General features: G+C 45.0%; 2 protein-coding genes across 3 annotated transcripts in view; one reads left to right on the forward strand and one right to left on the reverse strand.

Annotated features, from left to right (window-relative positions):
- The first annotated feature begins 2,303 nt into the window (after window positions 1-2,303).
- On the forward strand, window positions 2,304-11,428 carry st8sia6 (ST8 alpha-N-acetyl-neuraminide alpha-2,8-sialyltransferase 6). Of its 2 annotated transcripts, none has more exons than XM_053443346.1 (7): window positions 2,304-3,051; window positions 4,815-4,889; window positions 4,976-5,050; window positions 5,701-5,845; window positions 7,005-7,117; window positions 7,212-7,304; window positions 7,392-11,428. In XM_053443346.1, exons 1-7 carry the CDS (start codon window positions 2,969-2,971, stop codon window positions 7,867-7,869), a joined length of 1,062 nt encoding a protein of 353 aa, XP_053299321.1. In that variant the 5' UTR covers window positions 2,304-2,968; the 3' UTR covers window positions 7,870-11,428. The 2 variants fall into 2 exon arrangements, with proteins under 2 accessions (XP_053299321.1, XP_053299320.1); XM_053443345.1 differs by having other exon boundaries at window positions 2,307-3,069.
- gjc1 (gap junction protein gamma 1) overlaps window positions 10,128-17,946 on the reverse strand; it is a 49,457-nt gene continuing 41,638 nt past the window's right edge. The window contains exon 2 of the mRNA XM_053443344.1: window positions 10,128-15,497. Within this exon, the coding sequence (XP_053299319.1) occupies window positions 13,986-15,443 (1,458 nt within the window). The 5' untranslated portion in view covers window positions 15,444-15,497 and the 3' untranslated portion in view covers window positions 10,128-13,985. The remainder of the gene's footprint in view (window positions 15,498-17,946) is intronic.

The raw sequence follows: 17,946 nt of genomic DNA on the forward strand, positions 1-17,946 counted from the left end.
CCCATGATGCATGAGAGGTTGTACATATGTGTGTTTTCCTCCCCGGGGCCTCGCTCTCAGCGGGGAGCTTGTTATCGCTCCTCAGTTCAGGGTACATTCAGAAAACGCTGGTGTGGTGACGAGCGGGGAATTGTCTTCTGGTTCCCAAGACTTCATGGCCTCGTGAGGACGTGTGCTTCGGACTGAAAGGTTGTGTTGGACTCAAATATTTATAGTCCCGCTTGAGGTCACGATGTGTGCCAAACCCAGATGGCAAAGTCATTGAGGACATTGGTTCTGCATGCTGTCACGTGTTAGACTCGTGCCATCACAAACATATACCACACATTCCCAATAAGCCAAGCTGCTGTCATGAGTCACCGGATCTGCTCTTTAGAGCCACCAAGGAGGTTCTCACCCCGGTCCGTTTGTTTGATTCTAAGCAGGATTACGCCACAACTATAGAATGGATTTCCAAGAAACTTGGTGGATGGATGAGGTGTGCATCACGGAAGGAACCCATTAAATTGTGTTGTTGATCTGGGTCAGGCGGCCGATCCTGGAATGTTTTTCCCTAACCGAGAATAATTCATAGAAATATAGATGAAAAAAATTAGGGATGTTTAGGGGACTGATATTAATGAGTGAATTCAAGGGGACTGTTGGACCATAGTTGTTTAAGGAGCCATTACATAAATGTAAGAAAGTGAAGAGCAGCTTTTGCTCCCCTCGATAACGCAGTTTTTTATTGATGCCATTAGACTTTATTAGTTGAACAACCTCCTCCATCGAACACCCCCTGTTTACTCTTTGGTCACAGCCAAGCGGCTGTTGCGTGTTGAAATCAAAGGAGAGGAGTCGTCGTTCTCAAGTTGAAATTAAGCAAGTTTATTCAGAGGTCACAGGTCAGGAAAACGCGGTGTCCAGCAATTGAACATGCATGGGTCTCTAGTTCTACGCAGCAGACTGCACAAGAAAAGAGACGCTTAAACAGAGTGCGCACATAGGTTATATATTGATATATTGGGCGTGACTGGGGTTCGTCTTGGATTGGTCAAAACTAGATGGAGGCCGCTGCATCTAGACGTGACAGTGCCTCATCCTCTTGGAATGTCGCGTGATGAAGATATCGTACGTGCACTCCATTGTCGTTGCTACCAGAGGTCATAATGTTCCTGTCTCAACGCAGCTGCCTTAGTGTGTTGTGGGGGAGAGATTTTAGGCCAAGGTCTGCTCATTATCTGCTGTTGGTGTTCTACTTTGTGTGTGTGCGAATTGAAACAGGGAGCTGGGATGTGTGGTACAAAGTGTTGAGTGTTCTACTGAGTGTAATAAAGAGGTCAAAGGAATGTATGTGGTGTATGTCAATAAATGCATGTGTAATGTATGTGGTATATGTCAATACGGCCTCAAACAAACCAAACACGTTTCATGAAAAACACTGACCTCTGCCAAATCGAAACTTTCCCAGGGCTCCTTGTGTTTTGGATCTTGTGTGTGAGCGTCAGGTGGCGGCGTTGCTATGGCACAGCTCAGCTTACCCAGCATGCCGTTACTCGGCACGAGTATTTTTATTGCGAGGAGCTCAGCGTGGCGTTTTCCTCTTAAAATGAAATCAGGAGGGATACACGCAGGAGGACAGGGTGTGGTCATCTTTTTGTGGGTGTTAATTGCCAAATTAATCCCATATGCTCAACATATTTCACATAATTCTGCTTGAGCTTAACGTCCGAGTCTTAATTATCCTTCCACCACACGGCTTGCAACACAGAGCACTTGAAGCCAAACAGCCGATGAGTTATGACTCTTCTGGGCACCGGTTACCCAATGTCTTTGTGCTCCATTGTCCCCGGCTCTCTCCGGCCTCCACCGACTTTCTGCTCCTCTCGTTTCCATCTATAGTTTTTTTACTGAGTTCCCCTGTTGACTCAGCCGGCAGTGCTGCCATGTTAGGAACAAGCGCCCATCTTAGTTGAGTGTGGGCTCCCCTGACCCCCCCCCCCCCCCCCCCCCCCACGCTCAGTTTGTGAGTGGATACAGCTGTAAAAATTTGAATTAAAGAAGTGTGTGTGTGTTTGAGTTTTGAGCATTAATACTCTGATTGGAAAGGAGGTCTCAGCCTCTCGACTGTTCTTCCCCTATCTGATTATCATTGATGACACACACACGCACACGCACACACACGAGACAATCTGTGGGCTAATTCAGTACTGGGCACTCATGTTACTGCCAGCTTTCTGTGTGAAGGGGAGAGGGGCTTAAGGGGGTATGGGCGGGGGACAGCTGGGGGAGGGAAAGGAAAGCAGAGAGGCATGGCTGAGGCTCCGAGGAGGGGGCGGAGAGCAGAGAAGGAGCTCCACAGCTTTGGTCCAACACAGCGGAAAGTAGGAGTGTGGAGTTTGTCTGTATGTGTGTGTGTGTGTGTGTGTGTGTACGTGTGTTCGTGTGCGCATGGGAAAAGGGGGGGGAAAGATGGGAGGACCGAGGAGACATGGCAGGAATTGAAGTAGGATGTGGAGCCACGCAGGATCGGTTTCATCTGGACAGGAACAGGAAGAGAGGGCAGACAAAGTAGAGGCGCACAGAGGACTTGTCAGAACAAGGGGTAAAGAAAAAAAAGAAAGAGAAGACAATCTGATAACTGTGGAGGCGTGCTCTCACTCACCATAGGAGGGGAAAGCAGTCAAACCAGACAGGCAGGAAGGGTGAGGGCGGGGGAGGGAGAGGAGGAGTGAGGTATATAGAGAAAATCAGAGTGCAAGCAGAGGCAATAGATTAACACTCTTCGGAAAGAGAGAGAGAGAGAGAGATAGGGACAGAGACAGACAACCGAGGAGGTCGGGGGAGTAACTGGAAAAGCAGAGGGAGGGTGAGAGAGAGAGAGAGAGAGAGCGAGAGAGAGCAGACAGCGTTGGCTGTGAGCTTGTAGGTGAACTGGGACAGAGGGTGAGGGGGGCTAGTGGGGGGAGGTCTGCAGGAGGGGAGAGGTATGAGGGGACAGCTCCTGAGGTCACTCGTCTCCCTGATGATAACCCTCCTCTGTGTGGGGACCCTGCTCACCACCCTCATTTGGTACGTGTTCAACGAAAAGTAAGTGTGTGACTGTACCTTCAGATAGAGACACGCGTGGACACACACACACACACACACACACACACACACACACACACACACACACACACACACACACACACACACACACACACACACACACACCAACACACATACACACACACCACAGTGTTGGTGGGGGCAGAAGATAAGATAAAGATGCATGCTGGGATAATAACGGTATAAGATGCTGATCACAACAATGAAGATATACGTGTTGATGATACAGCAGAGAAACTGCAGCTTGATACGTTTTTCTTCTAATTGTTTTCTTCACACTTTTGTTTCCACTTGTGGGAAATGTGTTAGTCTGAAATGACTTTGGTGTTGAGAGATAAGAAGCTGATTTAGCGGTTTTTTTCGCCACTTTTTCTTTTTTTGTCAATGCATCTCATATGGATGTGCTTTTTTTATACTAAGCACATTCGAGAATTGACATTTGGAAAAAGCAAAGTATGTTAACACATACAATGAAACTGACTCTGGTTCAGCATTGATTGCAGTTCGTTTAACTGACACTTAAATAGACAAACAGCTACTATATAGGCAAAGACAACATGAACATAGAAGTTGAAGAAATGAGCTAGAATGGGACTCAGTAGAGGACATACCTCCACTAAGGCATAACAGTCCCATTTTTTTAAACCACAAATTAATTCACAAGATCCAGATTTTTATTTGCACCAAATTGCCCACACTCATACATATCAGTCCCCTATATTTGAAGTTTTTCCCCCATCAGGATCCATGAATTATTCCTCTCTGACCAACACTGCATCCCTTCAAGACTTTTCCTGGTTGTGTAATCCTACTAACTAAATAACGCTGATCTAAACATCACCTGGATGGAAATGTGCATTGTGTGCTTTAAAAACATATCTACACATGTACATATACAGTGTGTCAGGATTTAGGTTGACAGCTATGTACAGAAATCATGCAGTGTTCATCAGATCCAAAGTCGCCAACTATCATAGAAATCCTCTGAGTCATTAACAGTGAAATGTTAGTTGCTGTTACGGATTCAAATAAACAACCACAATAGTAACCACGTGAAATTAAATGGTATTCAAGTGGAAACAATCTGTCATAGGTTGTGGTTCTTGTAGTCGCACAGGTGCACACAGCCCAGGGTCCCACTCTTAAAGGCTCTGTCTGGAACCTTATTCCTTTTTACAAACATAAAAAAACAGGAAGTTAAGATGATACATGTACTTTTGGATTTGAGGAACATCGACCACAGACATCACAACAGACACACGCAGACTCAAAGAGGCAGCAGTCTCCTGGTGAAATGTTGCAAAGAAGCAAAGGTCTAGTTTGTACACTGGTTGTTCATTTATGGCAGATGAAGCGACTTACAACTGGTCCGCTTATGGTAGATCCCTGCAGACGCAGAAGTGTGTATGATTAACAAGGAGGTTACCTTTTCACCCCTGTCAGTTTATTTGTATGGTTCTTTATTCGCAAGTTGGATTACCATGGAACCTGGTGGAAGGGTGTGGTATGGATCAGGGAAGAACCCATTCAATTATGGTGCAAACCCTGTATTAGTATTTTTTTCCATTCTTATATTTGGCGAGATGGCAACATTTTCCGTGTTTTCCCAGGGATGTTTTGGGGGACTGTTACTGTTCAAGCAGGAGCAGTGTGAATGTGCTGTGAGGCTGCAGGTCTGTGCATTTTTCCTCATGTGTCCTGTTTGTCTGTTATTTGTTTCACAGTAATGTGCAACCTCAAAGAGTGCCTGCTCAGAAAAAAAGTGCCCCCCAGCCCTCCGACCCCTGTAAAGGCTGCAGGTGAGAGCACTGCTTCTCCTCATACAAACTTACCTTACCATACACATCTGACAGTGTATACTAACATGTGTGTTTGTGTCACACAGGCAAATCATCGACAAAGTGCTACAGCGTTACTCTCCAACCTGGAAGAGGCAAGAGGACAATTACCAAAAATTCAGGTAAAAGAGAAAAGACAACGATCCTCTGGAGATGTCAGTACGCTGTCACTTTCAAGATGAACTGCTGATGAAGCCACACTCATCACAGGCGCACTAATCACGTTAGCCGAGTTCATTCCTTTTCAACACTGGCGTCACAAATCTTAAAACCACATTGCTGAAGCACTTTTCCTAACAAGAAGATTGACGCTGTCACTAAACAACCCTTTTGGCTTTAACCCTGCACGACATTAAATCCTGTTTGTTCTCGTGCGGCAGTTGTTTTTAGAGAGATTCCAGAACAGCATGTACACAGCTTGGTTCCTCGATAAATGCACTAAATTAAGCAGCAAGAATACTCCCTCCAAAATGTTTTAGCTTCAGGGCCAGACCCAGAATAGATGAGTCAGGGTCCCTTCACCTGGTTTACATTTGTCACAACCAGCTGAAGACGATAATAAGTTAAATGTGTACTGGTTAAAAAGAAAGAAAGAAGAACAGATACCGACATGGAAGAGGAAGCAGACAGAAATGTTGAGAAAAGCAGTGGAACTTACATGCAAATGTCGACCACACATTGACTTCCACTAAAAAACGCTTTCACTCTCGTAGGAAACTGAAACCTTACGTCTCACCATGTAAATGAACCGTCAGTCCTGTGTCTTCCCCAGATCTCAGCTCAGCAGCAAGTGCCATGGGTTTGACAAGGCCATTATCACCCAGGCCAACACTCCAGTGGGGCACAAGCTGGTGTACGACGGTGAGAAGAGGAGGAGCCTGCAGGTGACCCGGGAGGTTTTCAGCACCTTCATGAAGGTAGGTCGTTCGTCATTTGTGCGAAACGTGTGTAATATTTGATCCCAGTGATTATTCCGTGGCGACGTGTGAGTCGACACTTTGATACACTCGACACAACACGGTTCGATTTCTACAGACAGAGAATTCCAATCCATGAATGGAAATGGACAAGTTATTATTTCAGCAGAATAAAAGGTATTCTCGTTAGAATTCTTTTAGGGGAAAAGTAAGACTCGCGGGGGACTACACCTGCAGTTTAATCAAATCAAATCAAAGTTTATTGTCACAAGCACCAATGACAGCATCATCGGAGCAGTGGAATTCTTGTGACATGGCAGGCAACATCTACGCAGTAGACGACTTTACAAAATAGAAAAATGACATACAATGTAACATAACATATAACATAACATCGTAACATATAACATAGTCACATAGTCACATAGTCAAGTGATGCAGCAGTTTACAGGGTGAAGGATGGGGGAATATTAAATTAAATAATATGAATATATGTATAACATATAACATAGTCAGATCAAAGTCCAAATGAATCAGCAGTTTACAGGGTGAAGAAGTGGGATATGATAATACATTTTCAGGTTTTAATGCTGACTCTTATGGACTTACTATACATGACAATGTTTAAAGTCGTATCATTCGTTGGATGTAACTTAAAATATAAAGGATGTGATTCAAATCTCAAAGACGAAGAATAAATGTCACTATGAGCCACTTACTATCATTTGAAACTGGCTTCACTCCAGGAAAGAGTGCTTATCGTACTCAATACATAATCCATATTCCTCACCATGATGTAAATTACATATCTGTAAACCTCTGAACACTGATATGCTGATTCAGATGGAATCTGGACAAAGATCAATACTATTGGGATTATTTGCTTATTATTTGGGCATCTTTTAAATCTTTTGACTCTCAAGCGACAACAGAAAATAGTCTGAGACAACAACCACCAAAGACGGGACCTTAATCTTGTAGATTAGCAAAAGAAATCAATAAACACACTCATGCCACACGTGGCTGCTGCAGGGGATTTCCGCCTTGTGTGGATTGAAGATCAAAACAGATCCGGCTGTAGACTTCCCTCCATTATGCTCTCAAACAGAATCCTGGAATTAGAATTAACGACACTCTTTTCCACTGCTGTTGATCGCAGGAGCATCCTTTCTCTAATAAAACATGGGACACGTGTGCTGTGGTCGGGAACGGAGGGATCCTGACCAACAGCAGCTGTGGGCAGATGATCGACTCAGCTCAGTTTGTCATCAGGTGAGAACGATTTCTAGCGGACTGAAAGAATGATGACTGATCAATGTTGAAATTCCATCTAACCATCTCTGTGTCGTCTTGAATGCTCGTTCAGATGCAACCTACCTCCTCTGCAGAACGGCTACGAGAAACACGTGGGCACCAAGACTGACCTTGTGACAGCAAACCCAAGCATCCTCATGGAGAAGTGAGCGAGACGATTAAATCTCTCACACGATCTCACCTGATGATGTTCCTCTGGTTGTGTTCCTTCACATCTGCTGTTTACTTTCAGGTACGGGGCTCTGATGGGGCGTCGGCGTCCGTTTGTGAAGAGCCTGCGCAGCTACGGAGACTCCCTGCTGCTCCTTCCTGCCTTCTCCTACGGCCACAACACGCCCGTGTCCCTGCGGGTAGCCTACACCATCGAGGACTTTGAGAGCCCCACACGGCCCATCTTCTTCAACCCTGAGTACCTCCAGAGTCTGGCCGTCTTCTGGCGCTCCCAGGGCCTCAGAGAAGTGCGGCTCAGCACCGGCATTATCATGGCAAGCCTGGCGCTGGAACTCTGCAGCAACGTGCATCTTTACGGGTTCTGGCCTTTCAGCAATCACCCACATGGCCTCCGCGCCCTGACTAACCACTACTATGACAACAGACAAGTGAAAAAGAAATTTCACGCCATGCCGGCAGAGTTTGACCACTTGTTGCGGCTGCACAGTGAGGGCGCGCTCAGGCTTCACCTGGGAGACTGTGCACCTGGCGAAAAGTAGTTCCCTGGATCCGGGAACGACACCGAAGTGCCTTCTCACGACGGAGCCAATCCCATTGCATGCACTTTCTGGTGAATGGATTTATTCTGGCTGATGACAAGTGCAAGCAAAGTGGGTGCTCGGAACGATCAGCAGCAGAGAAATCAAAATGCAACAGACTGTAAATGCTTCCAAACCTCATAGTGTATGTATGACTGTATTTATTAACACAAACGCTCCAGCTGGAGTCTGGAGGGAAGTATTTTTTAACTGGGAAGCCTTTGTGAGGCCTTTGTGAGCGTCTACATTTTAGTGCCTTATGCCAATCATCCAGTAGTGACTGTTATATATATCTGACCATGGGAGTGTTAGATCTACCTGAATGTATTTTTGAAGAAAATCAACATGAAGACTGTCTGGCTGCAAAAACTTTAAATGAAAAAACACCAGCACACTGAATGTAAAGAGTTTTTTTGGACATTTCACCTTTAACCACTCTGAAAAGTATTCTTGTAACCGAGGTCAAATGAGGGAGAAGTATGTGTTTCTCGCACACTTAGATTACACAGATGCTGTTGCTGTTTGTGGAAGTTTCACTCCACTCTGCTGAAACTGATGCTGGATGCGATTCGCACATGAAGTGAGGGGGGGTCGTGCCCCTGTAGCCTTTAGTACAAACCACAGAGGATCGGTGAGGCTCGGAGCCAAGGCCCGAACAGAGAGGGGAATTATAACACTAGCGAACACACGGTTGCTATGGAGAGCTTGCGTTACAGCGCGTTACCCCCTTGTCACCGTGGCGACCACACAGGGATAGGTACTGTCACAAAGTGGCAACATATTGGTACAATGTTTTTTTTGTTGTTGCTGTCAATGACAAATCAATGTAGAATTAACTGACTCCAATGCGAAGTGATACAATGATTGTGAACTGTGCACTTTGGGTGAAATCTGGAGGATGAACTCTCGGCGAGCCTGTTGAAAAATCCTGTCGTGATTTTTTTGTTGTCTTGGCGAAGTCGAGAGGGGGAAATGAAGTTAAAGTGAATAAATATTTATCAGAAAAAAGTTGCTTGTAATCAGTGACTCGAAGGGAAAAGCTTTTTCCCCGACGTCTCAGTGTCTTTGAGCCATTAAGTGCCTGAAACCTGCCAAGATGTGTCACCAGAATTCAGTAGTTCTACTCGCAAGCAGCACAGTGAGTGCTTCAGAGGAACGACATATGATCCAGTTATTTAATATCATCATACTTTCATATGCATTCTTGTATCGATTTTCTTTTTTTTTGGTTCACTACTTATACCGTTTTGTAACCGGATGTAAGACATGTGCAGATGTATTTGCAAACACATGAACACAGAGTTATGTTCCTGTTCATCATTAGGCCTCTTGTTTTCCCATACAGCTGTGATATCAGTGGCGTGCACTTTACTGCACTCTGCTGCAGGGCATCATCCCACACTTGCTATGTGCACAACACATGAGAACATCTGGATGATGCCGTGACAAAAACAAGACAACAAGAACAAAACGTAACCAAAAGAAGGAATGATAAATACTGGGTCACTTTTAGTTCTCTTCTTTTGTTCTTATTTTCCAAAAATTCATTGTAACATGTTGTGGGCAGCGTCTCTGCTTGGGGTCAGTGCATCCGGCCAATTAGGCCATTAATGGGAAGAGTTGTGTGTTTCTTTATAGGGGAAGGAGGCTGCCACAAGTTGCCATCGCTGACATTATGGTCATGAGATTCCACTTTTATCGGCAGTGACCTCGTTGTAGATCCAGCTGCAGCACTGGGCTTGTTCCCACTGACTCGTCTCTCCGGGGAACGACTTCTTTTTTTTCTTCTTCAAAACATACTGTCCAGCTCTTTTCATCTTCATACGGTTTTCCATTCCCACAAACACTGAATGACTGCATCATCGGGCTGGATTATGTTATGTAAAACCAGTGGCTACTTGAAACACACACTGCAGATGCTCTGTCTCATCAAGAGCTGAACTTCAGCTGTCGTCCGGTGACAAAACAAAGCAGCCCCGGGTGACGTGAGCCGAAGTGGCGTCCCCTCAGTCTCCTGACAGGGACGCAGCATCAGCTCGTGTGAGTCTGTTATTCTCCTGATAGGACTGCAGAGACCCCCCCTCTCCACCAATTAGAATCAGAATCAGGAGCGTATTTCACACAGACGGGATGAGCAGAACAACACTGTCCAGGGTGGGAAGCCTTTCATTCATATCCTTTTCTTTTCTGGAGCCAAAACAAAAGATGCGGAGACTTAATTCAATATGTATTTCTGATTTATTTCATTTTTGTCTAGGAAAATAGGTCTTTTCACATGCAAATCAAATGAATAAAAAAAAAAGTCTTTGCCACTCGAGGAAGTCAACTTTTTTACAAAAAGGTTTAGAAAATACACACAAAACACACACAGATGCATGTATGAATCGGAGTTTGTACTGGTAATAACACTGGTTTTATTGACACATCCCACATGGGTACCTATATAAGAAACATGAAGGGAAAGAGCACAGTCTCTTTTCTGAACACAGACGTTGTTTTACAGAGACACACGGACGCTGAGGGTGGACGTAGTGGTATCCCTGATGAATAGACCCATTTCATCTGTGATACGACCAGTTTTCAATTCTCTGACTGAGTTCAAATACGTTAAACCACAAGGGAATAATTGTCTCTCCCGCTGTTAGTGTTCCAACACTGTTGTACCTGTGAACAGCGGCATCACACCTGTACTTATGAAGAATACATGTCCCCAAAGGTGTCGGCGCTCAAATGCATACTGGGTCTGTCGAGTGAAACACATCTCAAATGTCGGTGACTTTTGTCTTACAATATCTTTTTTAATATCTTCTGCAAAAGAATATTTCAAATTACTGCCCAGTGTTCGCACTGCCACGGAGGTTTGGTTTTCACCCCTGTGCATTTGTTTCATTGGAGGATGTTTGATGGATCAGGGAATAAACCGTTACATTTTGGGGAAGATCCAAGATTTGTTTCCCCTTTCCTTTACATTGCAGGCATTTGTCATCACTTTCATATATTTCCACGGCAATAATTCATGGAACTTAAGGAAAACACATTTAGGAAATTGTTATATCAGTGAAATTTGGTGCAGCTTGATTGACTGTTAGGTTATTGTTATGCCTTAGCAGACATATATGCTGTTCTGAGTGCTGTTCTAGTTAATTATACAGTACTGTTGTTGACTGGAAATCCTTACAGAATAAAAGGAGTAAACACAAATACAAGGAATGTGCCTGTAGGGGTAAATTACTGGTAAACCTGAAGGATTAGAAGCTTAATATGTGTTAAGAAAAAATCCCTTCCTAATAGGCCCAAATCCTTATTTATCATTAAGCATTGTCCCAAAGGTCAGAATTTACACTTAATGTAAGACTATCAAACCACCAGTATCAAGCCAGACAAGGCATTTGTTGTCCATGTGTTTCTCTAAAAAGCCCCGGTGACATTTTGGTGACACGTTGGACGTCACATGACAGCAACAATATGCAGAGGAGAATAAACCCTTGTAAAAAGTATAAATAAAAGCCATATCTGTTCAGTGAACTCTCTGTCTTTTTTGATCTGAATGGAGAAAAGACACAAACACATCATCGTGCCACAGGGTAATTCTTTAGACCTGGATAGCTGCCAGAATCCCTGACTTTCCCATCATGTACAACAGTTGTGGAGATGTAAGGCCCAAACTGACAGTGAAGACGCACACTTTTAACAGATGGAGTCTTTGAGTTCCCACATGGCCGCTCCTCAAAACTCCCCTTCCTGACTGTCTGAAGTGTTGAAAGATGTCGCCCTCCTGTGGCTCCAGCTGCAAATCAAATGCCGCTTGTTCACCAATCACTCATCATATCTTCACGATTGGCTTCCAAAAGTTTAGTTGGGAAAACTTTATTCCCTGGGGAAAGAGTTAATAATGGCTGACTGGCCTCCAAGGGACGAGTGTGACTCTGACTGGGAAACTATCAGCAAATCACCAGTGGCTTATTGGGATCCGAGCAGACGTCTGAGGAGCCAGTGTCAATCACTGCTGTGGGGATTTGCTGACTGAAGGGTTGCTGGTGATTTATGTCTGCTGCCGGCTGGGCTTGTGCAGCAGACATGTGGTGCCTGGTGGTGAACACCAGACTGACTTTCAGAATCAAACCCCATGCTTATGTGAAGGAAGCCACATCTCTGTGTAAAGCCTCACAATGGCGGTTTGTTCACTCTTGAGAGAAAGATACTGATCTTTTTTTTTCCGGATAAGATTTAATATATAAACATGTGACACTGTGTGTCGTCTTTTCAGATCTTGTTTGGAAAGCATCCGTGAGACAAAGCTGGGGACTGTGTCAATTACTTGGCCCTTTTCATGTCCTTTCCCATCAGCCACTTTGTCTCCACACACTGTTGTTCAGCAGATCTCAGAACAGTATTGGAAAAGAAGAAGCACTGTTTATTACATACACAGTCAGAAGGGTTGCCAAATACATTAAATACTGATACGTCAACATACAAGAAAGATTCTGGCCTTTTTTTCTCTTCAACATCATTAAGTCACTGTAGCCGACATATTATAAAAATATACTATGTCATATTTCACATTTTTTACAATTGGAAGGCAATTTAAAACACAACAACCATAAATATTCATACAACTAATTCATAAAAAAAATGTTTGTATTTGCCTGTATTTACAAAAAGCCTTGAAAAAGAAGTGTTTTCATACAAAATAATAAGAACCAACTCCAGTTTGGAGTTTTGTTTTTTAAATCCCATTCCAAAAAGCGATACACACACAGCAATACAAAAAAATGAGTGGCTTTTACAAAAGGGTTGGTCTCACGTAGGCATATTTCCACAATTGGAGTAGCATGGCCACAGTATTCCAAAGCTACAAACAACCAGGCTTCATAGCAGCCTAAAATCTTGGCACTGACACTTGCATCACACAAACAGTGTTTGGTCTCACTATACTATAGAAATGGCTTTGTACCTTTTCCATTGCAAGGTGGTGATATTGCAGCCTTGTGCATCTAACACTGAACCCATGGTGCTGGGAAGACTTCATCAACACAAGGCTTTCTCAATAGAAAAGGAAACGCTACAGCTGGTAAAAGTGTTGCTGGATGGGTAGCGTTGGCGACTGGTTATCTACTCTGCAATATAGGAAACCCTGTAGAGGAAGCCACCAGGGGGCAGTCAACTACAAGGCAGAGCTGCCTTGTTCAATAGCCACTGAAGAGGCTCAAAGGGAAACTGAGAACGTCAAGAGTAAGGTATTAAAAACAGGATTTCTTATGCACCTTGTTGAAAAGAATGTTTTTTGTTTTTTTTATAAAACGTTCATCTGTAGACTGGCTAAAGAGCCACCTGCTTTACTCAGAGGTTCCTGAGCAGCAGCTGGAGACATTTACACACCCAAACACTCGGGAGACATTTAGAAACATGCTGTCAAATACAAAGTCACAGCAACGAAACACTGTGATTGACGCTGGAGCAATAGCAGAACACAGAACGTGACGGACGGGACAGGACACTGCCTTCAGGAAGGTGATGTTCTCGCTGCATTAGGAAGTTGCCGCTTTCGGCTCTGACACTGAATTATGCTTCACTTGATTGACGTCATTGCATTTTCACATCCTAAGAATTAGGATGCCAATGTGTTAATGGATTCAGTGTCTTTGCAGAAGAGCGGCAAGAAAATGAGCTTAGCCGAATCTGGGATCAATCTGATTTGCAAGGGACCTCAGAATCTTACCGTAATTTTTTGGAGCTCAAATCCCTAGGAGAGGATGAACGTGAGACAACAGAGGTCAAAAATCTGCTTTAGGACTCAAGGAGAATGAGACATGTAAACGACAGACTGTAGCCTCACACAGTTTGTGTTGGTGTGATGTTTCAAGTTACACAGTGAGCGCCCAGACATGTCAAGTTGTCAGCTGCAACACCACTTCTTTTTTTTTTTACACACCTTAGTGCACAAACAAACATCTTCTCCAGCTTGCAGGATTCTTTAAGGCATGGCGGTGTTTAAATATCCAAGACAGATTGCAACAGCTCATCATCCAACATCTATCATTATATATACACACGGTTTAATACATGTCACTCTGGAGTTAAATCCATACGGAGGGTTTTCCCTCTCCTGATTTACTGCTGCTGCTGTTGCTGCTGCTGCCTCCTCCGCTGCTGCCACCTTTGCTGTGTTTGAATTTATGCTTGCGCTCTTTCTGAGGCTGCGGCTGTGGCTGAGGATGGGCCTTGATGATGTTGCTTTGTGGCTTGTCGTCCTTGTTGTCCCCGAGCTGCTCCTCCGCTCGGTGCTGCTGACTGTACGCCTGGATGGCCGCCTCCAGTTGCTCGTGAGCTTGCTGGATCATGTCTTTGTTCAGGGCCACACGGGCCTCCCCTCCAGTGGGGAAATTATCCTCATTGCTGCCAAACTGCTGCTGCTCCTCTTGGGCAATGTTTGCCCGGTTCTGCTTGCACGCCATTTTGGCGTTGCTGAGGTCTGTGTAGGGCATCTGCTCAGGTTTGACCACAATGTTATAGCCAGGCGGAGCAGATGGAGTGTTCCACGAGAAGGGGTAACCCACGTAATCAGCCGCCCCATCTCCACCCACCCCTCCCTCAGAACTTGCCTCGGGCCCTGCCACCCCGACAGAGCCCTCCACACCTCCGTTGGTGCCCAGTAAACCCAACTGGTACTCGTCCTCCGGAGGTGGGCAGCGCCGACGACGAAGAATGTCACAGATGGAGCCAATCCCCAAATGGAGCATCTCCCAAACATTGAGCGTGAGGCAGAGGACGGTGACGCCATACATGATACGCAGGAAAATGGTCTTCTCTGTAGGCCGCGACACAAAGCAGTCAACGCTGTGAGGACAAGGTTCCCTCGAGCACACAAACACCGGCATCACACGGAATCCGTACAGCAAGTACTGGCCTGCAAGGAAGCCCGCCTCTAGCACCGTGCGGGTCACCAGCTGCAGAACATAGACCCTCATCAAACCCTCGTCTCGAATGCGTTTGCGTCCATCGTGCCGGATTTTAGGTCTGGGTGCGGGTTGCAATGGATCCCGAGGCCTTTTAGGGGGCTCGATCTCTGGCACCTCATAGATCATGGGATCATCCTCCTGGTCCTCCTCGGCCTCCTCGATACCCCGGTGCTGCCGTGCTCCAAAGCAGATTTTCCTGGGCTTCCTGTGAGTGTAGCCCCCTCCTCCTGTTCTGACGGCAGCAGATCCCCCTCCTCCCTTCGCTTCATCTAATCGAGCAATCTTGTTGATGGCGTAGCCCATGTACATGAGAGAGGGCATCGCCACCAAGATGATCTGGAAGACCCAGAATCGTACGTGAGACAGAGGGGCAAAGCCGTCGTAGCAGACGTTCTCGCAGCCCGGCTGGCCCGAGTTGCAGACAAACTTGCTCTGCTCATCGTAGTAGATGGATTCTCCCCCAACGGCGGTGAGAACGATGCGGAAGACGATGAGCACGGTGAGCCACAGCTTCCCCACGAAGGTGGAGTGGTTGTGGATCTCCTCCAGCAGCCGCGTGAGGAAGCTCCAGCTCATGGTGTCGCTGGACAGTGGGGCAGACAGTGTCCCTCTCTCACCTGTTCACAGACTCTGCAGAATGGGGAGAAAGGGGGGAGAGAAGGAGGAGGGAAAAGAAAAAAATGTATGAGCGCACAGTAAACTCTTTTGAAATGTGATCAAAGCAACTAGTAAGATTTGTCCGAATGTTCCTCTTCAGACTTTTATCCCTGAGGAAACAGTATTAGTTCTGCCAGTTCAGTGGCAAAATGTAAAAAGACGGAGACATAATAATTCCCTCAATTACAATGAAAGTGTCAAAGCTCAAAGCTCAGAATTCACTATATTCTAAATTTGATCTGTTGCTTCTTGTGGCGCAAACACACACACACACACACACACACACACACACACACACACAAACACACACAAACACAGAAGATGGGGCTCAGTGCCACCGAGAGGTTGCTGTCAAGTTCAAGCTTTTAGGGAATTAGAAAACCAAACACGCTGGAAAGAGGATATCGGTGTTAAAGAAATACCATCAAGCAGCACTGAGAAGAGAGGGCGAAATAATCCAAATGGGGAATTTGCTATCGCCAAACACAAGCTCTTTATTTAACAGCCTATCTCTTCTTGGAGAAATAAATCCTCTTAGTGAGCCTTCTTCTGTGCGAGGTGCAGTTTTCAGGATTGTATTAACTTGCCTAGTTTGTTCTGGTTGGGAGGTAAATGGCATTGAGTTGCTATATGAGATGTGCAGTAGTGTGGGTGTGTGTGTGTGTGTGCACAGTTTAGGAAGAGGGATATGTTGCCTATGTAGGTTAGGTCTGGGCTCCAGGCAGTCCTCCCAAACCAGCAAAATCAGCAGGTGGCACTGGCACAAACTGTTGGAGCGCGGAGACAGCAGACCCACATTAGCTCCGGCAGTGGAGCTGAACCCAAGCACTGCTGTCCCTTAGGGCGGCTTTGAGGGATGAGTATGACACCTCCACAGAACTTTCCCCCTCACTCATGGAGCTGCTATGGCGCTAGACGCAGATGAAAATTCAGCCGTGAATACTAGCTTAGGTTTGGGGTTTAGAGGGCTTCCAGGGGACGATATCCTTACCAAGCAGGTGGAGAGCTTATAGCATGAGTGAGCCGGAGGAAATGGAGCTGGAGGAGACGTCTCAGGCAGCAGCTCCCAGTCCTGCTTTGTGTCTCCAGGACGAGCTGAGAGGGCGGGGACGTTTTGAGCAAGCCTTGCTGTGAAACATGTGCTGGGTATTGATCATTCTGACCATATAAGGCCATGCCTGAGCTAGAGGAGCAGGATGTCGGGAATCCTTGGGAGATTCCAGTGCACGGTGCCTACAATCAGTATCAGTACGATCATGTATGAAGAAGCAGCCCACGGAGGAGCACACAGAGTCAGAGCAGTGTCCTTCCACCGTCGAGCTCTGTCTGACGTTTCCTGCACTACATCATTTATTTTTTACATAACTCTCACTGGGCTGCACAGTTGTCCTTTAGCAGAAATATTCAAAGTCAATCAAAGGGGGGGGGGGTTAACACACATGTTCATTGAAACTATCACAGTTTCTTCCGTTTTTCTACGTTGCCAGCTAATGTTGTACTTTTATCACTTCAGTATGAGCAGTGGGTAATGAATATTTATTGTTCTCTTTTTTTCTCCATTTCGTTAGGACACATGTTTTGTTCCCAAGGGTTTGCTCACTTGTCACCGTCCATTTCAATTTTAATTTCTTCATTCTTGGAGAAAATAATTTTTTAAGTATTAATATGTGTATCCCCCCGGAGGATTAATGAAGTATTTCTGATTCTGATTCTGATATATTTTGCCCGTTGTTTTCCATTTCCTTCATTTGAAACTCTGTTTTTTGTTCTTTATCTGGAGTTTTCTATGAATCTGATTCTGACAGTTAAGATCTGTTAAAATAGTTATATGTGCACCATATTTGCTTCGGCTGTGTTCAAATTAACCTTAATTCCTTTGACATATTGTTGTCTGTATGTTCTGTATGTGTTTTTTCAAAAAATACGGCAAACATTAAAACCAAAGACCTCATGATATTTATGCCTGCTGAAATAGATTCTACATTGTATACACTTTTTAAACTAACATAATAATAATAATAGTAGTAATAATAATAATTGAATGATGACACTTTACATCTGTGGCACTAATATAGGGTTACAAAGTCCTTCAGACCATAACAACGCAGAACAGAAAAGACTGAAGGTAACTATATTAAATATCAGTCAAGTCTTTCCTATAAGAAATATGTTTGAAGCATATTTTAAAATCGTGTTAAGTACTTGAACTTGATCCCTTGAGCTCCTACAGCCAGCTTGTGCTCCAAGAACTGTCACACTCCCTCCTGACCAGGAGAGACGCTCCAGCTGCTGCTTTATGTGTTGTTGTTAACACACAGCACACCTCGGCCCGAGCCTAATACTCCCGCTACAACAGGCACATATAACCTGGCATTTTGCTTTCTCATCCGATTTGTCTCTGTGAGCGCTTGTGGGGCAGTTG

Source organism: Pleuronectes platessa, chromosome 16, assembly GCF_947347685.1.
Source record: "Pleuronectes platessa chromosome 16, fPlePla1.1, whole genome shotgun sequence".
Lineage (NCBI taxonomy): Eukaryota > Metazoa > Chordata > Actinopteri > Pleuronectiformes > Pleuronectidae > Pleuronectes > Pleuronectes platessa.